Source organism: Saccostrea cucullata, unplaced genomic scaffold (genome assembly GCF_032062105.1).
Source record: "Saccostrea cucullata isolate Sc308-1 unplaced genomic scaffold, CSIRO_AGI_Scuc_v1 ctg5787, whole genome shotgun sequence".
NCBI classification, from domain to species: domain Eukaryota; kingdom Metazoa; phylum Mollusca; class Bivalvia; order Ostreida; family Ostreidae; genus Saccostrea; species Saccostrea cuccullata.
In genome coordinates, this window is record NW_026929096.1 from 309 (window position 1) to 25388 (window position 25080).

The 25080-nt window shown below is 32.0% G+C and overlaps 1 protein-coding gene across 1 annotated transcript; it reads right to left on the bottom strand.

The window, feature by feature from the left end:
* Positions 1-837: 837 nt before the first annotated feature.
* Positions 838-7991, bottom strand: LOC134279766 (microfibril-associated glycoprotein 4-like). The gene is made up of 5 exons (XM_062762168.1): positions 7783-7991; positions 6963-7099; positions 5547-5643; positions 3998-4165; positions 838-1082 (listed from the first exon to the last, which is right to left on the bottom strand). Exons 1-5 carry the CDS (start codon positions 7964-7966, stop codon positions 838-840), a joined length of 831 nt encoding a protein of 276 aa, XP_062618152.1. The 5' UTR covers positions 7967-7991.
* Between the last annotated feature and the right edge of the window lie 17089 nt (positions 7992-25080).

Below are 25080 nucleotides of genomic sequence, written 5' to 3' on the forward strand. Positions count from 1 at the left end.
GCATAATAGAGAATGACCTGTCACACATCTTGAATCATTTTTTTTTAAAGAAGTAGTCTCATAATTGCAAAGGTATTTGCAAACATATTGATTAATGTTAGGACGCTAAGTTTTATTTGCAAAGGCAGTTGCAGATATAAGAGAATTTCTTTCAAAAAAAAATGAATCAGTGCTTATTTTTTTTTCTAACTCCTTGACTTGTTTTGCAAATTTGATTTCTTTTTTAACTTACATTAATTATCTCTAACCTTAATAACAATGAATTTAAATGATTTCAAATTTTGATTTTCGCTTATGACATTCCTCTTGCATGGTATTTATTGAATGGCAGTCACCACAGTAAAATGTATTGCAAATGTGTCGGATAAAAGAGGTTCCACTGTAATAGGTTTGACAATAAAGTAATCTACATCCTAATTCTCCGTCCAGACATCTTCATTTATTAGTGTGGATAAGAACGAAATATTTCTAGTTTCAAATTTATTACAACACATATAAAGTACATCTTTTACAGAATACATTCAGTAGAACAAGATCACAATGATTTATTGCTTTACATAATCCTTCATCCCCTGAAAACATATTTGTTTAGTCACTTGATGTCAAACAATCTTATAAAAAAAGAACCCCGTGATAAATGTTAAATTTAGAACTGTCTCTTGAATCAAAATGGATTCGTCTGATTGATGGACGATCTTTCGTCTGTTAAGAAAAAATAGAATTAATGTTTCACAGAAATCAGAACATATTTTACTTTGAAAATCCTCTTATAACCTCTTGAAATTTTCACAGTAATACAAAAAAAAAACTGTTGCATTATGATTTAATGATGTTTACCTAGTTCCGTCTGATCATCATGGTGGTCCCCTTCACTGATGTCCCGTACTGTACTGTGGGAGACCATGGGTAGGACCAGCGTGCCGGGGACCATTGACCGTTAAGGAAGGCGTCATGACAGGCGTTGAACCACCACCCTCCTCTTTTGTTACTGTCAAAAGCACAGTTATATCCAGCTTTGTCGTTATCTCTGTCCGGGGTACTGAAGGACATCCCAGACAGATCGTGGCTTCTCATGCTGTCTCCTGAAATACAATATTATAACAATATAAAAAAACACAACAGTAATAACCAGTCAATCTGACATTGCCTTATCATGCTGTCTCCTGAAATACAATATTATAACAATATAAAGAGACACAACAGTCATCTCCAGTCAATCTGAGATTGCCTTCTCATGTTGTCTCCTGAAGTACAATATTATTTAAGAAATAAGGTATCATTTTTTGAGTTTTATTGGGATGTAAAACGGGTTGGTCACGTGATCAAATCTCATAAAGCCCGAAGGGCTTTATGGAAGATTTGATCATGTGCCAACCCGTTTTACATCCCAATAAAACTCAAAAAATGATACCTTATTACTTATATTTACATTTATGACTATTTATTACAAATAGTAACGTACTAACTAAAGTTTGAAACCCAAAACGTTATTTTTTCAAAACTCAACGGATTGTGTTTATAACGTCGATCGCTTATGACGTCACTATTAAGCCACGTAGATCGATTGTGACTAAACAATCAATTTATGGTCACATGACCAACTTGTTTTACGGAGATGTAAAAACTTCTTGTTTAAATAGTTTTATATAAGGAAAAACATTCTCAAATGTAAATATAACAATATAAAAAGATACAACAGTCATCTCCAGTCAATCTGACATTGCCTTCTCATGCTGTCTCCTGAAATACAATAATATAAAAAGATACAACAGTCATCTCCAGTCAATCTGTCATTATCTTCTCATGCTGTCACCTAAAATACAATATTATAAAAAGATACAACAGTCATCTCCAGTCAATCTGACATTATCTTCTCATGCTGTCACCTAAAATACAATATTATAAAAAGATACAACAGTCATCTCCAGTCAATCTGTCATTATCTTCTCATGCTGTCACCTAAAATACAATATTATACTAAGTTACTACAGTCATCTCCAGTCAATCTGTCATTATCTTCTCATGCTGTCACCTAAAATACAATATTATAAAAAGATACAACAGTCATCTCCAGTCAATCTGTCATTATCTTCTCATGCTGTCACCTAAAATACAATATTATAAAAAGATACAACAGTCATCTCCAGTCAATCTGACATTATCTTCTCATGCTGTCACCTAAAATACAATATTATAAAAAGATACAACAGTCATCTCCAGTCAATCTGTCATTATCTTCTCATGCTGTCACCTAAAATACAATATTATAACAATATAAATAGACACAACAGTCATTTCCAGTCAATCTGTCATTATCTTCTCATGCTGTCACCTAAAATACAATATTATAAAAAGATACAACAGTCATCTCCAGTCAATCTGTCATTATCTTCTCATGCTGTCACCTAAAATACAATATTATAAAAAGATACAACAGTCATCTCCAGTCAATCTGTCATTATCTTCTCATGCTGTCACCTAAAATACAATATTATAAAAAGATACAACAGTCATCTCCAGTCAATCTGACATTATCTTCTCATGCTGTCACCTAAAATACAATATTATAAAAAGATACAACAGTCATCTCCAGTCAATCTATCATTATCTTCTCATGCTGTCACCTAAAATACAATATTATAAAAAGATACAACAGTCATCTCCAGTCAATCTGTCATTATCTTCTCATGTTGTCACCTAAAATACAATATTATAAAAAAATACAACAGTCATCTCCAGTCAATCTGTCATTATCTTCTCATGCTGTCACCTAAAATACAATATTATAAAAAGATACAACAGTCATCTCCAGTCAATCTGACATTATCTTCTCATGCTGTCTCCTGAAATACAATATTATAACAATATAAATAGACACAACAGTCATCTCCAGTCAATCTGACATTGCCCTCTCATGCTGTCTCCTGAAATACAATATTATAACAATATAAATAGACACAACAGTCATCTCCTGTCAATCTGACATTATCTCTGTCTCGGGTAGAGAATGATCCAAGACAGATCTGTGGTAAAATAACCAGTGTCTAACGTAGAGTCACCTGGAAAATCAAACAAAAGCCATTACAGAGTATATGGATTTATATATCGTCAATCTAATTGTCAATAATGACACTGAGGTACTTCTAAGATAGACGGCACTAGGTGCTGGAAAGAGTGATAATATTAATTTAGTTCAGTCCTAGAATTCCCAATATCTATCATACTGGCACCTGCAGAATTAGAGAAAATATATAACAGAGATAATAATTAATAATTTACATCACATTAATCTTAATACTGAAGTAAGTCTAAGATACACAGTTTAATGTGTTGTTTCTTGTATAGAGAGATAAAAAAAAATACAAGCCAACAAAACACTGCGGTATTCATATAGCATCCTATATAGCGGTGGTTGCAAAGATCACTGAAAATATCACAAAACATGAATAAATAAAATATTCGTATATGTCAGAGACCGTGCCTTTAAAAATATATAAAATACAATACGAGGTAAATCATTCAAAATTTTAACGATATAAGAAATAGTTTAACTGTAAATGTTTTAAAATATTAGATTTTCATTAGATAAAGCATATGTATTGTTAATGTGAAAACCATTGAGATGTTTTAAATATGGCTTTTTAATTTTTTTTTTCAATTTAAATGTATCTGATCAAATACTTTTTTCTACTTAGTATCACTTGATATTTAAGCTTAATGACGCTCTGTAAAAGTCATTCCGTAGTAGTAAAATGTTATTTTCAAATTTTAGCTTTCTGGCTATAAAAAATTCAATGTTTGCAGAATTAGAGAATTGAACATGCAGATGATATTCTGAAATTTTAAACATACTTAGTGTGCGCTGAATCAAAAAGAATACCAGAAAAAAACGTATCTTTTTTCAAAAACTTAATAATAATTCAATACAAACATGTATTTTTATAATAAAATGCGTAATTTAAATCTAACTTTAAGAACTTAACGTAGATACACTAACCTAAAGTTCCCGAGGCAGGTCCTGCAAGAAAGAGTTGATATTCTCCAGCTTCATTGGAGACAGAGAATCCATCGTACATTTCATAAAGTGTTGTACCATTCTGTAGAGTTATTGTCACATACAGGGATGAGGTGTTTTCTTTTGTTAATTGATCGATTACGTCATTTCCTGTATCAAGAATTCCATTGATTCTTATTTGAATTTAATCATACCTTATTAAGTAATCAAATTACTTTCCTGTTTTAAGATATATTCAAAATCAATAGCTAAGTGTATTACAATAATATTGTTTCGTAAAAATAGCCCAAGGGAAAATAATATAACAATCTAAAGATTTTTGTAAAATGCATTGTTTAAAACTGTATCAGACTATATGCCCATTGTACAGTATTTAAATGCATGTTATATAACTACGTAGATACAGATATCTATAATCTGCTCCTATATCATGCTTTATTTAGATTTACGAGGGTTGTCCGGGAAAATCATGGACAAAGTGTTTCTTTTTGAAAATAATGGCACACTAAGCTGAAATTTTCAGCAAATGTTTATTTATCACGCTGAAGTGCATCAAAATTTTTTGATAAAATTATTGACAGAAATCAAGATTTTATTATTCTTGGATGTGTACGGGTTCGGTCCTACGGTTCACGGTAAAAAAAAAAACAACAAAGGTTATATTAGAGAATACATGAGTATTGATTCGGAATATTAGATTTAAACACATAAGATTGTGACGAAAATTATCCTTATTCGCTTCCACAATTTATTTTGTCGTCTTTTAAAAAATTTCAGGGCATTTGGTTATTTTATTTTTTTTTTGCACTTTCCTGAGCCTTCGAAATTTGAAACTGGTAAACACAACACACGAAAAAAAGTTACGTTTGATGACGCTACGGCGCAGTTTGGTTTGATTTAGATGGTGTGATAACATCTTAAGAATCTTTAAATGAAAAAAGAAGAACAGAATTTCAAAATAAAAATCCCTAGATCTTTAGTAAAGAAATGTAATGGGGCTTTTCATAGAGAAGTCGTTCTTGATCGAGTCCCCATGTAGTACAAAACATACGGACTGACTACTACTGTAAGAACAAAAGACGCTGTCACTGTTGACCGTCAATATAAGTTATGTAAATTATGGGTGTGTAAATGACACAGACTTGTACGTATGTATATTTTTCATTTAGCTCAAGCGCGCTTAATGAAATATGCCTACGTGACAATTCTGTGTGATTCACACACCCATAATTCACACAAAATTTAAAAGCATAAGGACTTTCAAAAACTAAAGAACTTTCAAATACGGAAGTCTTGAATTTCCATTCTTGTTTGTCTTATTTTTCATTTATTTTGATAAAAACTCGTGAATGCATTTTTTATTAACCATTGGACTACTTAAAACAAGACCAAAGCAAGTAGAGTATTGTTTATATTACCCGTACATCAATTTATTTAATTTATTTTTTAACTGCTTTCAAAATTCAAATGTTTATTTATATCTTGATTATACTTTTAACCAATTAAAGACCCGGTATTGACTCATATTTACCAATCCAAACTTCTTGTTCCGGTTTGCCAAAACCATTTTTGTAGTCTGTCCAGTTCCTGTCAAAGCTCACGGACCCATTGAATCGTTTTTGGATTGCCTTGGAAAGATATATTCACATTTATTAGACTAGTTTGGATTGTCATGGAAAGATGTATGTATATTTATTAGGCTAGTTTGGATTGTCATGAAAGATATTTGTACATTTATTAGGCTAGTTTGGTTTGTCATGGAAAGATCTTTGTACATTTATTAGGCTAGTTTGGTTTGCCTTGGAAGGATGTATGTACATTTATTACGCTAGTTTGGATTGCATTGGAAGGATGTTTGTACATTTATTAGGCTAGATTGCTTGCTGTTTAAATTAATTAGGTTATTATTGTGAGGGTCAGGTGTACAATTTATAGACATGGTAGCATTGTGATAAAAAAGATAAGGAGCAGTGATCGACTTTAAAAAAAAGAAGCAACCAATCCAAATCTGTGAACAGGACATAGATGAAACCCACATACACCACACACACCCTCTCACATACACCAAACACACCCTCTCACATACACCACACTCACCCTCGAACACACATACATAAACCAAAAAAAATTCCAGCGGTGGGATCAGGTCCAATCATTAAAAAGGGGGCCGTGAGCCTGTGTAAAGAGTAGAAAGACGGAATATTCTCTAGTCTAATTTAGTATACAGCGATCTAACAATTAATGTGATACAGATAGACGGATCATTCTCTAGTCTAATTTAGTATACAGCGATCTAATAATTGATATGATACAGATAGACGGATCATTCTCTAGTCTAATTTAGTATACAGAGATCTAACAATTGATATGATACAGATAGACGGATCATTCTCTAGTCTAATTTAGTATACAACGATCTAACAATTGATATGATACAGATAGACGGATCATTCTCTAGTTTAATTTAGTATACAGCGATCTAATAATTGATATGATACAGATAGACGGATCATTCTCTAGTCTAATTTAGTATACAGCGATCTTACAATTGATATGATACAGATAGACGGATCATTCTCTAGTCTAATTTAGTATACAGCGATCTAACAATTGATATGAAAGAGACAGCGAAAATTCGACCCGTTGATGGATCATTTTTCGAAATAATGACTTAAAATGAGGTTTTATAATCCCTTTTAGTAAAAACATTCTTTATTATTCTGTCTTAGCTTAAAAATTAATTTTGATCTTCCTCTTGCTTATTGCATAAGTTGAGGAGATGCTTACACAAGATGCAGGTGATAGCTGAATATTAATTAATACAAGAGGTAAAACTAAGGTGGAAAACTATATCAATTTCCTGGAAGAGACACAATGTAAATATCACAATATCATCTCAATGCATCATAAAACCCGGATTTAAAACTTAAGATTCATTAAAACTCACCGTCCACCCGCCGCCCATTATATCAATGTTACAGTGAACTTTTACCGGAATGGACTTTATCCCGTATGGGTAAATATCGTACACGTCCGATTTATCATAACCATTGTCACGAAGATCCTTGCAATCTGAAGGGGGAGCTAAAGAACAAAAGTGAGAATTATATAGGATTAGTACTTATATGATATAAAAGAGGAATAAAAAACTAAAATTCAGTATTACATAAGATAAGGATTATAATATATAAAGGGAAAACTAAAGAACAAACATGAGAATTATATTGGATTAGGACTTATAATATATAATGAGGAACTAAAGAACAATTGTGAGAAATATAGTAGTATGACATAATATAAAGGATAAACTTAAATCAAAACTAAGAATTATTCAGGATTTTGATTTAGACAATCTGAAAGAAGAACTCAAATCAAAACTAAGAATTATACTGTATAAGTAGAATTTTTAGCAAGGATTTAATTTTGGCATAATTAGCGAGGGTGCAGATATCGCTTAAATTGAATATCGCTAAAAATTAATTGCGTATTATTTGTAATAGCTTCTTCAGTTAGCATTTTAAAATCGCTAAAATTACTTCTCGCTAAAAATAAAATACAAGATTTTAAATAGAAATCGCTAAATTTGCGTCTCGCTAAAATTTCCACTTATACGGTATAAGATTAAGACCTACTCAATAAATAGAATAGTTATCTTCACAATTCAACGCTTGAAACGACTCATAAGAATAAACAATCAGAAATAGGTAAGATAAAACGGCTACAAATGTAAGATTGAAAAAAAAAATAAAATAAAATCTAATACATACATTCCGGAAAATAATACCGCCATCCGTTTTCGTCCGACATTCCGGAAGTGAAGGCCTTCTTGTGGGTCCGGCACTTCTTCAGCGTAGGATTGTACCCGAAGAAACCACAATCTTTCTGACAGGTAGCAGCACACTCACTTAAAGAATGGGCATCGTGTTGTCCTACAAGTTCCTCATTGGACATCTTGTTATCGAGTTCCAGTTCCGCGATATATCTCAAGGAAGAGATGGTAGCATGAGAAACTGTAAATAGAGAGACCATTAAACAAACAATACGAAGACCGCTCATACTGAAGTCTCTATGTGTATTTAGAGAGTTTCTGTAGGAGTTTACAATTAATTCGTCAACAGTCGAGTTTAAATAACGAATAATTTTCGATTCCTGAAAAACGATTGGCCTGTTATTATGTACTTATTTTCTCTGAAGTATTGAATTTGTTTAATTCCTGGAATTTATTTAGTTGCCGTTTTATTTCCATGTAACCAATAATTTGAATCTTATTTTATTGCGTATTTCATATTTTCCATGTAAAGGTAATGTTTTAATTTCAAAAGAAGTGCTCGAAATCCATAATCTTTTCTTTTAATCTTTAGGCAGATAATATTAATTTATCAAAGTATGGCAAGTTCTAATTTTACTTAAATGGTTTTGACAATGTCAGTTCTTCCTATTCCTGGATAAACTTTAGGCAAAATAAAACCATAAGGATGTCAATGTAATAAAAAAAATACGTGGACATTTTACCAAAGTGTCACACTAGAAAAAAGTAATTAAATATTTTATATGATGCGCTAACGATTTTTTTATTCCATTTTCTATGGAAAAATGGACAGAATAAGATTATTCCTCTACAACTGAGCTCGAAGAACCCTCCAGGATATCAAAAATATTTGACGAAAAGGGATGTACTCATTATCTAAAACAATTGCGTCCCTGGAAATTTTATGTTGATAACAAATTGTTTCTTTCAAAAAGAGATAATATAGCTCATCCAAATAACCTGCTAAATTTCTTATTCAAAATTTACACTCTACCAATCTCAAATAAGTTTCCGTTTTTCCAAAAAATTGACTTCTTATACATGACTATGATCCCTGTTTTCTGTTAAAAGCGTGTTTTCGAAACGTTTGATAAAATTTTAATAATTAAAAATATATAAAGATGATATCCTTCAATATGTATTCTATATAATTGTCTGTCACAAAGTGCGCTTCATGTCAATTCAGTTTTAGCAAACATACTTTTAATTACTACTCTTTCCATCCCGCTGTAACTGCTTTATCCCATGAAAGCTTACGCAGCACAGTTAAGGCAACACATGAAAAAAATATTGTAATGAGGTCATAATGAGGTCTGACGTCATGACAGTTACTCCGTCCTGGTTGATCCATATAAGGAAATAGAGCTCAAATAATTATTTACCGATGGTTGCAAGAATTTGTAATAAACAGCAATATTTTCATGTTTAAATAGAAAATAATTAGTTATTTTCTCGTATATAAAATACATGTTTTTAAAATAATTCTCTTTTAATGTGTAGTTTGGCTGCATTCAGCTCCAGCCAAGCGCTTGCACTCGTTGACACGGAATGGTGTATACATCTAAAAACGTGTCGACATCAGCTGACATTTGCAGTGGATTTACATGCATCAACCAGTCAATCTTTAAAGAAAATAGGGATAAAATAAGAAACTAGGCATTGTTTACCCCTTTTACGATAATATGAGGACAACATTTCGGAAAATAATGGAAAACTCTTTAACTGAGATGATCTGCAGCAGCTCCGTAGATCCATCACTGTAATTTCAGGTCAGGTATGTATGCGCATGTAGGTACATGTGTAGATCTACAATATGTACACATGCTTTTGTTAACATCAAAAAAAAAAAACCCGAGTGTGTGCATGTTCATTTAGATGTATTATTACAGTCAGTGAAAAACTGTAATGCAGTATGTAACCCCCATCCCCATACTAAGTTGCACACTTTTTAGAACTATTGAAATTTAATTTCACTAAATATATAATTAGTTCTTTGAGACTATATGTGTAGCAATGGAAGTCATCAGTAACAGAAATTTAAACTAAGGTAAATTAAATAAGATGTTTTTATTGTTTCCATCAATGTTTCACTAGGCCTAAACAAGTAATTAATTATGTCTCTTGACATACAAACATGCTACACAATTTAAAAAAAATATTAGTGTCATTATGTTGAAAACTTAGAACATCCTTTTCAGATCTATGGTTGTAGTTTCCTAGAATTTCTAAATTAATGAAAAAAATGTTCATTTTTTGTTTAGATTACATGTACATTAAAACTATTTATATATATAATACTTTTATCATTGTAGCTGTCAAGAGTTTCAGGCTTAAAAAATAAATGTATAAATAAACAAGATGTATTTGTGAAACACTGATGCCCCCGTATTGCAACAAAACAAAGATTAAGCTGTTCTTAAATGCAAATTCAATTAATTGGTACCAAAAGTAGGTTATTCTCACTGGAAAACAATTGTGAAATTGAAAATAAGCCAAGTTGAAGTTTTTTTTTAATAAGTACAAAAATCTCCAAGGTCAAGGTCAAAAGGTCAATGTAATAAGTATCAAATGAGATGTCTTGCAACAAAGAATACTTATGTATAGATGAAAGCGAGGGATGTGCGATTTTATCGGTTTATCGGTATATCGCGATTTTTTTAGTGTGATACGTATCGTGATACGGAGACCTAAATACCGGTTTTTAGGTACATATCATAAAGTCCAGAAAGTATAAAAAATGTTGTAAAAAGTGAAAAGAACGGCATCTTACTGTCCAAACATAATTGAATTTATATGCATAAAAATTTCAAGAACGTAAAATTTTGTTTTCCTAGCAAATTTTTTTTAGAAAAATAAGGACTTTTCATATAATATCATTGTAAAAACTGCTTTTAAAAATATCATGATATTATCATTATATTGTGGGAAAAAAAATCCTGATATATCACGATACGAAATTTTTGGCGATACCCATCCCTAAATTAAAAGCCCTAGCCCTAACCGTTCAGAAGTTACGGTCAACGTTCAATTTTTTTTTAAAAAGTAGGTCAAACTCCAAGGTTAAAGGGTCAAAGTTCTTGTTATCAAATGAAAGGTCTTGTCATAAGAATCAAATATGTAAAGTATGAAAGCACTAGCCCCAACTCTTTAAAAATTATGGTCAAAGTTTGCTTTTTTTAAAGTAGGTCAATACCAAAGGTCAAGGTCAAATAGTCCAAGTTCTTGGCATCCAATGAAGGGTCTTCTCACAAGGATTACATATATGAAGTATGAAAGCCCTATCCCTTATCGTTCAAAAGTTATGGCCAAGGTTAAAGTTTTTTCACAAGTATAGAAATCTAGAAGGTCAAGGTCAAAGGGTCAAGGTTGTTGGTATCCAATGAAAAGTCTTTTAACAAACAAACATTGCATATGTGAAGGATAAATGTCCTGGTATCTACAGTGGCTGGAACGTTATTGTTGACAACTCACACGAAAGATCACGTTACACGAACGATTCCGCACGATTAACGCACGATTAAACCTGTTACACGAACGATCTTTCACGTTCACGATTCTACACGTTACACGATCTTGCACGATTGTTAACGCAAACGCACGTTTCTTCACTCAAAATAGTTCAAAATATTTAGGAATTAATATTTTCAAAACGAAATATAGCTTAATGCTTATTTAAGATTTCAAAGAATTATTAATATTATTTCAAAGACTTTGAAAAAAAAAACATGGAAAATTATATTTCTGTAACTAAATATATACAAGACTTAATATTTCAGAATAAAAATAATTTATTTATTTCTAAAGTACTTCTCCGATCAAAGAAAACGGATTTTGTTCGTTCTATTAGACGATGTACATGTCTGTGGGTCGTATAGTTTGATTGAATTGGATATCATGATATGCAGAAAGGGGGATACAATTCAACAAAAATGGCAGCATTGAATGACTTAAATTATATAAAAAATTTTATCCTTATGTTTCCATTTATTCAATGCCTGATAAATTTGCTAATTATTCAACTTTTTTATTTGCAGAAATTAAAAATTAATTAGTTACAAATAAGCTCAAGAGATAAACACAGATAATCGTGTTTATCTCCGTGTGCATGTATATTTGTCGACTAACTACATGTAGCTATGTAAGCATTGAGAAATGCTTATTTCTTTGTAAAAGAATATTTATTTTCAATGAATTGATTTCAAGATTATCTTGACCACTATAAGAAGTAAATAATAATTAAATCAGATTTTTCAGAAAGGCGTAGGAGATTAAAGTACGGCTTATCACAATATTGATCGCGTTATTGGACGAGAACTTAATATTGTACGACTTACTATATTGCTTGTTTACGAGCGATAATTAGTTCGTTCTGCATTCTATTATCTAAATTGCGCTTTTTCATTTTATTTTGATTTTATTTAATTAATTAAGAAAAACAAACAAGGGAAATGCTTATTTTAGAAATAACATTCCGATAAAAACTTACAAAACGAAATTTACACGATTCTAAACGCACGATCTCGCACGATTAAAAACGCACACGATTGAGTTTGATACACGAACGATCTTTCACGTTAAACGAACGATCACTCACGATACACGAACGATTCTACACGATTGGTTTGTCAACAATAACGTTCCAGCCACTGTACTGTTCAAAAGATTTGACCAAAGTAAAAGTTTAAAATTTTCACGTAAAAGTGGGTCAAACTCCAAGGCTAAGGTCAGAAGGTCAAATTTGGTTGAACCCAAAGAAAAGTCTTGTCAAAAGGAATACACTTATGAAAAATGAAAGTCATAGCTTCACTAGATCAAAAGATATGGGCAAGGTTAAAGGTTTTGCGGACACACAGACAGAGACAGAGAGACAGACAGAGAGACAGACAGACGGACACGACAAAAACTATATAATCCCTGAAACCTCGTTTACGGGGGCATTAAAATGCATCAATTTCTTCATAGTTTTTTTTAAATATTCTGTCAATAATGTTAGAGGTTTCATATTCCAATAAAAGTTTCGAACACACCTTTTTTTCTATTTATATGAATTACATAAATTCACTACAGTATACAATGTAGCATGATTAATTTTGTTTTTTCAAAATGCAATGGCATTTTATTCTACAATGTATCTTCAGTAATCCCATAGCATACTACTGCATGTATATTGTGCTGTAGGCCTAGCCATTCCCGAAACATTGGACCAATGGATTCATTCTAGCAGCAAGTTAATCCATCATTTAAGGAAATTTAATGATATGCTAAATATTAGCTATAAACAATTATTACAATATTCCTGGCAAGATTATTGAACTGTTTGAATAATAAAACTAACAGTAGAATTGCAAACATGCATTTTTATTTCACTTTTTAAAACACAAATAACTTTCAATAATGGTATTTTCTGATTTTCTCATTTTTTTAGAATTCATTTTATCGATATGAACATGAAGTGATGGAAATAGTTTGCACCTGCCCAGTTTTCCTATAGTCTGTCTTTGGATTTTAAAAAAAAATGTTTATTAAATAAATTTTCTATATAAATAATAATTTGATTTTTTCATATATTTACTGTACAGGTGATGAAAATCTTAACTTAAATACATATTTAGTGTGGAGGGTATCAATGTCCATCAAGATCATATTTCCAGCATTTACATTGCATTCATTTGTTTTTTAATAATAGCACCAAAAACAGGAGACTAAGTAGACTAAAAAACAAAACTGTTAAACATTAATGTATGGGATTCGGTGAGATTTTATAGAAAATGTTGCCTTACCTGTACTACAAAGGTCTTCATATTCATATCTGGCCCATCGTCTGGCAACATTTTCAGCAAAATTTATTATATATATGAAATTCCGATACCAGTTGAATGATGCTTACTTCTCCAAGTAATTTATACCACAAGGAGTTAGTATCTAGACAGAGGATTCTTACTTCTAGTAACCTGATATCACAAGGAGTCAGTATCTTGACAGAGGATTCTTACTTCTCCTAGTAACCTGATACCACAAGGAGTCAGTATCTAGACAGAGGATTCTTACTTCTAGTAACCTGATATCACAAGGAGTCAGTATCTAGAGAGAGGACCCTTACTTCTCCTAGTAACCTGATATCACAAGGAGTCAGTATCTAGACATTAAATTCTTATTTCTAGTAACCTGATATCATAAGGAGTCTGTATGTAGACAGAGAATTCTTACTTCTCCTAATAACCTGATATCACAAGGAGTCAATATCTAGACAGAGGATTCTTACTTCTCCTAGTAACCTGATACCACAAGGATTCAGTATCTAGATAGACGATTCCTACTTCTCCTAGTAACCTGATATCACAACGAGTCAGTATCTAGACAGTGGATTTTTACTTCTAGTAACCTGATACAACAAGGAGTCAGTATCTTGACAGAGGATTCTCACTTCTCCTAGTAACCTGATACCACAAGGAGTCAGTATCTTGACAGAGGATTCTTACTTCTCCTAGTAACCTGATATCACAAGGAGTCAGTATCTAGACAGAGGATTCTTACTCCTACTAGTAACCTGCTGCCACAAGAAGTCAATATCTAGACAGAGGATTCCTACTTTTCCTAGTAACCTAATTCCACAAGGAGTCAGTATCTAGACAGAGAATTCTTATTTCCCCTAGTAACCTGATACCACAAGGAGTCAGTATCTAGACAGAGGATTCTTACTTCTCCTAGTAATCTGATACCACAAGGAGTCAGTATCTAGACAGAGGATTCTTACTTCTCCTAGTAATCTGATACCACAAGGTGTCAGTATCTAGACAGAGGATTCTTACTTCTCCTAGTAATCTGATACCACAAGGTGTCAGTATCTAGACAGAGGATTCTTACTTCTCCTAGTAATCTGATACCACAAGGTGTCAGTATCTAGACAGAGGATTCTTACTTCTCCAATTAACCTGAAATCACAAGGAGTCGGTATCTAGATAGACGATTCTTACTTCTAGTAACCTGATACCACAAGGAGTCAGTATCTAGATAGACGATTCTTACTTCTCCTAGTAACCTGATATCACAAGGAGTCAGTATCTAGATAGACGATTCTTACTTCTAGTAACCTGATACCACAAGGAGTCAGTATCTAAACAGAGGATTCTTACTTCTCCTAGTAACCTGATATCACAAGGAGTCAGTATCTAGACAGAGGATTCTTACTTCTCCTAGTAACCTGATATCACAAGGAGTCAATATCTAGACGGAGGATTCTTACTTCTCCTAGTACCCTGATACCACAAGGAGTCAGTATCTAGACAGAGTATTCTTACCTCTCCCAGTGACTTGATACCACAAGGAGTCAGTATCTAGACAGAGGATTCTTACTTCTAGTAACCTGATATCACAAGGAGTGAGTATCTAGACAGAGGATTCTGACTTCTCCTAGTGACCTGATACTAGTCAATATCTAGACTGATTGTTAACTCAGTTTGTGTTATAATTGAGGAATGTGGAATTGAAGAAGATCCCGATATAGCAATTAATACACATCAAGTGGAAATATTTGTGCAGTAATAAGAGTAATAAGAAAAATACCGAATATTTTTGTATAATTTCGTTTATTTCTTTTCGTGTATGATTAAATGATACTAAATAAATAAATAAATGATGATGATGATGGTGATGATTTGATGAAATTTTTTGTAAAGTTTTATTTGAATCTGTCTGAAATACTTCCCTTAATACTTTGTAAAGGCTATACACGGATCAAAATTTGGCAAATACTACAAGAAGTACTACATTATGACGTCACTATGACGTCTATAATAACAAACTATGCCTAAATGAAAAAGTGAAAAATCCAACACTTCTCCGAAGATAATTAATTTCACTTATAATCGTTATGTAAAACATATCTGTACCATGAAAAGTGCTGAAAGAATAGAATTGACCAATAATAAAAATAATAATTCAACACTTTCGGACGACCTTTACCAAAAAATTACATTTTGTTCATAAGATCGACAAAAATGCATCAATTTCTGCTAAGCATACACTTCTACATGTAGCAGCACTTTCCAAAACAATAGAATAAGAATTTCAAAAAGAAACAAAAAGTAAGTTTCAATGTAATCGGCATAGTGTTGAACTTTTGCATTCTTTTTTTTATTAAGAACAACAGCGGAGACGCTGATCGGCAAGTAAACATATTGTTTGCTTTAATTGTTCAGAGAAATTGAAAAATTTTACAGGATTTCAAAAATTCGCGCTCTCAAGCTACTTCACTTTGCTATGACGTCATACGAGGAAGCTCTAGTCGCTTACAATAAGTTATCACTATCACAGAAAACGTTACTTATTTTTTTTAAATAAAAATTAATATAGTTCTTACCTTGTGTTTATTATTAGTTTAGGGTATATTATTTCTATTATAATATTATAGATATATTTGTAGTATATTATTCACGTGAGGTGCCTGTGATAGCTATGACATGTTCGCGATGTTGTGTTCATCTTCACCTGAACGCGGTATATAGTACCATTTATCATTATTGATGTTTTTAAAATATTAAAAAAAATAACCTCATTGTAATCTAGAAATTAGTAGAAACGTTGGTAAAACCATGTTGCACGGAATCATTTTCTTTCGTATATATGTTTTTCACGCTAATTTTAGTCCATTCTTTATGCACTGAATTGACGTCGTATTTTTCCGTCGTTTCCCGATAATTAAAAGGAGCACTCGAGGCACAGGTACGATAAGGCTTCCTAGAGAATATTGTAGTGTACTCTCTGCATGCACTTCTCTGAACTACAAATGTATGACGTCATAATTAATCATAGTACTGAAAGCACTCATGGGAGTTGAACATGGTGTAAATAAAATCTTTGATCGGAGGTTAAGTGAGTGAACAATATTACATGTATTAATTATTATTATGTTTGTATTTTTAAATACAGACAACTGTTTCACATTTTTTGAGTTGGAACAATCATGATCGAGAAAGACGTTCAGAGACATTGAATAGCAAAAAAAATGCATGGGCCATAATGCTTGTCTGCCTACATTAGTCCTTTTTTATACCCCTTACTTGAAAAGCGGAAGGGAATTTATTAATCATGATTTCTGTCCATCTGTTTGTTACACTTTAGGTATACCTATCTCTTATCCGCAACTCCTCTAACACCACTGAACAAAATTTTTATAGAATCTTTATTACATATCGCCGTTGTACTTCTATTACTTTTTTATTCTACACAAATTTTGGGTTTCCCATTGCAAAACATGCAAACTGCCATTATATTCATATTAGAGGCGGTTGATCATTTATATCACTGCTCACTGTCTTCAAATTTGTAATATATTTTTCCTTTGCACCTTTACCCATGTGTTATGAAAATTTCAGTTTCGCAGGAATAATATCAATGTTGATAAAATGTGGATTTTAACACAGCATCCTTTTTAGAGCTAACAGGTTTGTTGTATAAAACTTCTCTGTGTATAAAAATGTATTTCAATTACACGAACATTATACATGGTGTACGTCAGAAATTAATCTTTTTTAATATTGTGAAGAAAGAGCAATACCAAGTTAAAAACAAACATTTATTGACGAAACATAAAAACAGTGGTATATGCGAGAGTTTGTGTGCGTACAAATTATCTGGTATGTAAATGAGGTTTTTCTTTTATTTAAAAAATATACTTAATTTTGTTGTTTATTATCGCGATTTTACGAAAACATCAGTGTCCGTTTTTGGTTTTAATATTTATAACAGAGTACTAGTTTTACCGCTTTGTGCAGGTGATACTGCTGATTAAGTAATAAATACGCATGTTTCCTAAAATTTTTATGTATTAACGAATTCAATTAAACCAAGAAAATGTTCATGAAAAGTTTGAATATGACTAAATTTAACGTTTGCCGTCAGTATGTAGAGTTGTCGTTCGTATCTCTTTCAGTGTATATGACGCTACACTAAAAATGAGTTCCGTTACGAAAAACTTTCATGGTTTTACATATGTACTTTGAATGAATTCTTATATCCAAAATAAGATTACTTTATCATTACATTTACTTACATTATGGAAATTAGATTAATTCAGGAGAAAATGACATGAACTATTTGTCGCGGATGTTTATGCTTGTTTTCTGTTGAATATCATCGGAGTAAATCAGCCGACACAGTAGCCTCGCTTTCGTCTCTATGTAATCAACACAAATTACTGCGCATGTTAAATACGTGATAACCATGGGAGATTGAACATAGTTCAACTCCCAAAAATGACGTCAAGTCACTGCTACTTGAGCTGTAATAAGGGGGAGAGTGTCATAAACTTTACACCTTATTTCAATCTGCATATTAAGTTTCAGAATGCTAGTTTGAAATAAACGTGTTTTATCATTTTTTTAAAAGTCTAATATATCCGAATAATTTAGAAAAAAATGTCTTATTACTCTTGTTTAAGAGTCGGCATGTTCAAACTACGTACGAAAATATACGTTTGACATTTACCCTTTTTTATACCTGTGGACAGAGGCAGAATTCATAACATGTGTATAAAGAGCCTGGCACAGGTTGTTAATGAGGATTTATTTAAGGTAAAGTTTGCGTTAACAGGGAGATAACTCTTGCGAATCACCAAAGCGTTTGAAACAGGTGACTTTAAACCAGCGATGCTAAGCATCTCGGTAACGAATTTCCTCTGTCATACTTGATGTTTGTTGTCACTTATTGTTAGGACTAAAAACAAAGGACGTTTTCAGGAGAAAGTCTTGTAACAAATCAAAGCATAGGAATCTTAGAAGTCTTTGAGATTAGCGTGATGCATGTGGATGAACCAATAAAGGAGGACTTGTTTATTTTCGATACGGAACGTGGCAAGTTGCACGGCCATTCCGATCAAAAGAAAGTCGTTGACGCATTGTACTGTTGTGTGTTTCTTGCTTCACCACTACACTAAAATTTTAAGCGAGAATGGGAAAGAATAAAGAAAAGACCTGAGAGTATCCTGTAAAGTATTATGCTATATGCAGTCCGAACAGGGAAGAAAAGTCACGGTGCATTTGACCATGTCCAATGATGATGTTGACAGTTTGATTGTTGATAGTATTTTTTATCAGGTAATTATTTAACTATTCATTTTACTGAAAGTATTGAATGATATACTGACTACGGATTTAAAAAGGATGAATAAACGGTACAAGGATGTCAGGATGTGACTAATATCCACACATTGCCAAAAAATAAAAATGCATTCATTCAAGAAATTATGAAAAATAAAATCCTTGCTTTTTAGGCCTAATATATGTAACATTATTGGAACAGGTATTCAATTGTTCAAGTTACCTTTTTAATTAAATGAGGTTTGATTTTAATTAATATCTCATTTTCTAATTAATAAAAAAGAGATACAGATTGTGCCTGACAAGAACATTAATTTTCTTGATCAAGCATTTCCATTTCACTAATTCAATCTGTAAATTTTACAATAATTTCATATTGATTCTTCATTGATTATATTGGAAATTTATTCATTTCATTGAGTGAATGAAACTCAGTGCAATTCCTTATAAATGCAATTCCAACAATGCAATTCTTTAAATGTTATTGTAAAAATGAACACATATGATTTCAGATCATGGGTCATTAATTGGAATAGATAAGAACAAAAAAAAAGTACTTCAGTGTTTCCTTAAAAGATTTGTGCCATCAATCAAAGTAGAGGTCATCCCATATCAGCTCAAGAATATTACAGAAAGTTGGATGGATCATGCTAAGATGTTGAACCAGACATGGCAAAATCAATGGAGATTTGCATGATTTGGAGAAGAACTTCTGAATTGTTATACCCAATTCATATTTTTATATGTCTATAGATTATAGAAGAAAATTTAATGTTTAACAACATCCTTTCTAGTATATACATGCTGTTTTCCATATATTTAGAAAATATGTGTATATGATGATTGCAGTCCATGCTCTGTTTGTCCATCTTGGAATTTGTTTTCAGTAGGTATTAATTGAAGGTTGCTTTTGTCTATACTTACATGTAACAAGTTTCTTAAAAGGGTTTGTAAAGTTGCAAGGAAATTAATACATGAACAATTAAGATTAACATTTTTATTCATTAAATTTTGTTCTTACCAGGACCTAATATACTCAAATAAGTATTTCTGAAAACTGATGAGTTTTGTACATAAAGCTGCAGTGAACATGTATAATTATATCTACTGTAACAGTTTAAAACATGATCACTTGGAAATTGTAAGGTTGTTAATTTAGTAGGAACGATAAGACCTGTTTAGTTATCTACTAAAATTAAAATCTTTCACAAATACTTGTAGTTTATTTTAAAATTGTTTAACTTTATAATCTTTTAATTTTTTCTTGTATTTTTATTTTAAAAAGGAGAAAATTTTGTTATATTTAAATAATTATTTCATAGATATCAAGGATATATATCTATCACTGTAGCATTGTTTCTTTTTCCCTGTTCTTGACAAATATTTATGACAGTGTTGTGTCATTTTGCAGAATTTGCCTTTTCTCTGAAATCAGAAGTACTCTGTAAACTCATTAAAGTATGAATTGATATCACTTAGAATTTATCTTTATTTAAATTGTTCTGTCTGATATTTCAATTTAGATTCTCAGACTACCTAATCCAATGATTGAGCTAATGTCCATGAAGTGTATAAATAGGCTATCTTTAAAAAATGTTTGGTTGTCGGCCTCTCCAGACCGACTGACTAAAATGACCAGACTGAAAACTTTTTTTCAATGCAGGGCTGTATTTTTTTTTCTTTTTATTCCTCTTATCCCCTTAAAAATATGTTGGTGAAGATTTTCTCACCTACCGACCCAATAAATTTACCCCGAGTCAAGAGAGGGCAAACAAACATTACTTTAAAGATAGCATTTCTACTCTTCAAAGTAAAGAAATCATTTAATTATAAAAACAGCAGCTTCGTGGATGCAATGTTTACAACATTACACTCAAAAAATGGCATACATGTATAATGACAGTCACCAGCCATAACTGAATAAAGATATTTTGCTACAAAGATGTCTAAAAGTTACTACATGGTGGAATAACTAAATCAGCATGAGGTCAAATTCAAAGGCTTTTAATTGGTTTAGGTGCAACATGTTCTGAAGTATGTTTATATACATATACATGTACTTCTAAAGGTGTTGCAGTATAATTCATGGACAATTTCATCAGAATATTCAGATGTAAAGATAGCCATAAATACTAGAGTTCTTCCATGGAATAAATTTTTAGACCATCATGTAGCACAGAGGGAGTTTTATTTTGAATATTTTTGGCCAATTTATGCCTAAAAACAATATCAAAAATAACGTATAGTTTTTAACATTCACCATGAAAAGGTGATATCAATGTTGCCTTTAAAAGTGTAGAAAAAGCCTGATTTTTATGTTCCGAACCCATAATATAGCCCCTTTTCCATGGAAATAATATTGGGGACATACATATTTTTTTAGTTCAAATTAATGAAAATGATCAAATTAATAACTTCATGGATTTTGATGGAAACGGTAGATATATAAAACGTTGATTTTTATATTTTTGTTTGGCAACGGTTTCACTTTTTCAAGGAAAATTGAAAAATCTTCTTTTTTACCCAAATTTTCACATTTTTGATAACGGAAAATTAAAAGTTTAAATAATACAAGCATTAATTATACTAATTCAGGTCATTTTAATTATAAAAGTTTGATAATTAATAAAATAAATCAATTTTTTCAATGAAAATAATATTCGAGGTGAAATATGAAATACGTTAAATTTGGCGTCTTTTACTAAAAAAATGGGACGGGCAATATCTTTGAAAATCATATTAAATGATGAAGCTAATCTCCCTGAATAAATTGATATATGGCATGTGTGCATATTAAAAAAAATAAAAGTTGGAGGGAGACGCAAACCTCACCTTAATATCGTTTGTGGAAATATGTAAGAGGAGTTTTCCCTCTAACTGAAACCTGATTGGTAAAAATGTATGATGGCTTTGTTTTAAAACAGATGACGATATTCAGCGGAGAATACCCTCAGATTTGTCGGTAAGTTGAAGTTAATATGAAATAAATTGTTCTAAAGAAATAGTATAACTTTTCCCAAGCACATTTCGGATTCACAAGGATGCAACAAGTTTATTTATATGACTAAAAGTAAATAATAATTGTGTTATTAACCTGCGTGGAAGTGATTTATGTGAAACATTTCAAAAAAAAAAAGAAATAACGGACACGTGATCAACAAGGTCATATGACATAGTAACAAATATGTTTATATATAGCCTAGAGGATTCTCTGTATGAATTTGGCGTACTAAAGTACATAACTTAAAAATAAAACTCAAAATCATCTATGAATGCAGTGTTACGTTTTAAATGCATTTTAAGCTCCGGGATGCCTTAACAGTACTGCATGCGCGGGCATGCGATGCTCACTCTTCCATGGCACCTTATCCCACCTCTGAGGTTTCAGGGATCCGTGTTTGCTCTGTTCCTCTTTTATATTATTTTGTGGACTTCGATATTGAATATTGTTCGCTATCTCCATATCCTTCCTTATTCTTGGTTAGGAAAAAAGGGCATGGCGCTGGGAAAAATCGGAATGGCGCCGTGTCAGGCTGTTTTGCTTTAAATTTAACAGAAACTAGCGAACCAGAAGATGTACTAGACTTGACTTGAAAAAGTGTTTTAACAGATGAATTAATGATCTTTCTACCTGCGATCATATTATGTTTGTGAAAAAATAACAGTGGATCAGGTACTATTTACTAATGAATTCATAACTGATTTTTTTTTTCTCAAAGAATGCTTTAATTTCCTGCGCAGTAAAATGAAATACGAGAAATGAATAATATATGAGAATGGTCAATGAATTATTTAAGTCTTGTTTTTTTTCTCCAATAATATTTACTTGATGTTTATATCTTGTTAGCCAGTGATGTATCACTGTATGCATAATAAACTGACTCAATTTGAAAAGTGATCCCAAATCTGATGATTTATTCAACATACCTGGGGATTCTCCTATACGGTAAAAACAGGATTGTTTGACTTGAAGAAGTCTTGATATGTTTATAGACCAGTTTGAAGCTATGGTGATTATTCAAAAGAAAAAAATGTCACCAACCTTAAAAGTATTTTGTTTGATATAAAACGATCAGCATATTTATCAGAAACAGATGGCTAAGTTTCATTCGTTGCCACTTTGTTACTATCTCTGTATAATTCATAATAAGCCAACAAATGGTGAGGATTTATTAAACCATTAAAATGATTTGTTCACTCATTATAGACTAAACTATTGGGAATAATTCGCACGAGCATTAGATTATTTTTTTTTCATCTCTAAACAAAAGCAACATGTATAGCTATGAAACTATATTCATTTTTCTTTCATACAATGACTACTTTTTGGTAGTTCACGAGTACTAAGAAATGCAATATATGTGCCACTGCAATTTTTCCTGTTTTTGAAAACCATTGAAAGATTCAAATATTTTTAAAGCACCATAGACTTAAAACACCGATTTATTTTTTGTAATTGAGCGATTTAAAATCAAAGAAACCTTGTTGTTAGATAAAAGGAAAGCATTGAGGTAGGTCGGGATATTTTAAGTTATCTCTCATACTAATATGTTTTTAAAACCTTAAGTTAGAATTCTTCTCTCACAAATCAGTATTTCATGTGTAAAAAAAATTAATGAGTTTCACAAAATCAAGAAAACGATATTACTAAGTGGGTGGTATCAGTTAGTTTAGTTTTGACCGTTTTATACTAGAGTAGAAGTCAATTTCATTACTTTTCCCCTGGACATTAACAATAAAAACAATTTCATCCCATAATGTGATATGGTCTTCTAATTCAAAAGATTATATGTTGTTCTGTCAGTATCTAGACAGAGGATACTTACTTCTCCCAGTAACCTGATATTACAAAAAGTCAGTATCTAGACAGAGGATTCTTACTTCTGGTAACCTGGTATCACAAGGAGTCATTATCTAGACAGAGAATTCTTACTTCTAGTAACCTGATATCACAAGGAGTCAGTATCTAGACAGAGGATTCTTACTTCTAGAACCCTTATACCGCAAGGAGTCAGTATCTAGACAGAGGATTCTTACTTCTCCTAGTAACCTGATATCACAAGGAGTCAATATGTAGACAGAGGATTCTTCACTTCTCCCAGTAAACTTGTACCACAAGAAGTCATTATGTAGACAGAGAATGCTTACTTCTCCTAGTAACCTGATATCACAAGAAGTCAGTATCTAGACAGATGATCCTTACTTCTCCCAGTAAACTGATACCACAACGAGTCAGAATCCAGACAGAGAATTCTTACTTCTAGAAACCTGATACCGCAAGGAGTCAGTATCTAGACAGTGGATTCTTTTTCTTCTATCAGTAACCTGATATCAAAAGGAGTCAATATGTAGACAGATGATTCTACACTTTTCCCAGTAAACTTGTACCACAAGGAGTCATTATGTAGACAGAGAATGCTTTTTTCTCAGTATCTAGACAGAGGATTTTTACTTCTCCTAGTAACCTGATATCACAAGAAGTCAGTATGTAGACAGACGATCCTTACTTCTCCCAGTAAACTTATACCACAAGGAGTCAGTATCTAGACAGAGAATTCTTACTTCTGTGTGTAGAAACCTGATACCGCAAGGAGTCAGGATCTAGACAGAGGATCCTTACTTCTCCTAGTAATCTGATATCACAAGGAGTCAGTATCTAGATAGAGAATTCTTACTTTCTCCAAGTAACCTGATACCACAAGGAGTCAGTATCTAGACAGGGGATTCTTACTTAGCCTAGTATCCTGATATCACAAGGAGTCAGTATCTAGACAGAGAATTCTTACTTCTAGAAACCTGATACCGCAAGGAGTCAGTATCTAGACAGAGGATTCTTACTTCTCCCAGTAACCTGATACCACAAGGAGTCAGTATCTAGACAGAGAATTCTTACTTCTAGTAACCTGATATCACAAGGAGTCAGTATCTAGACAGAGAATTCTTACTTCTAGTAACCTGATATCACAAGGAGTAAGTATCTAGACAGAGGATTCTTACTTCTCCTAGTAACCTCATATCACAAGGAGTCAATATGTAGACAGAGGATTCTTTACTTCTCCCAGTAAACTTGTACAACAAGGAGTCATTATGTAGACAGAGAATGCTTACTTCTCCTAGTAACCGCATGGAGTCAGTATCAAGACAGAGTATTCATACTTCTC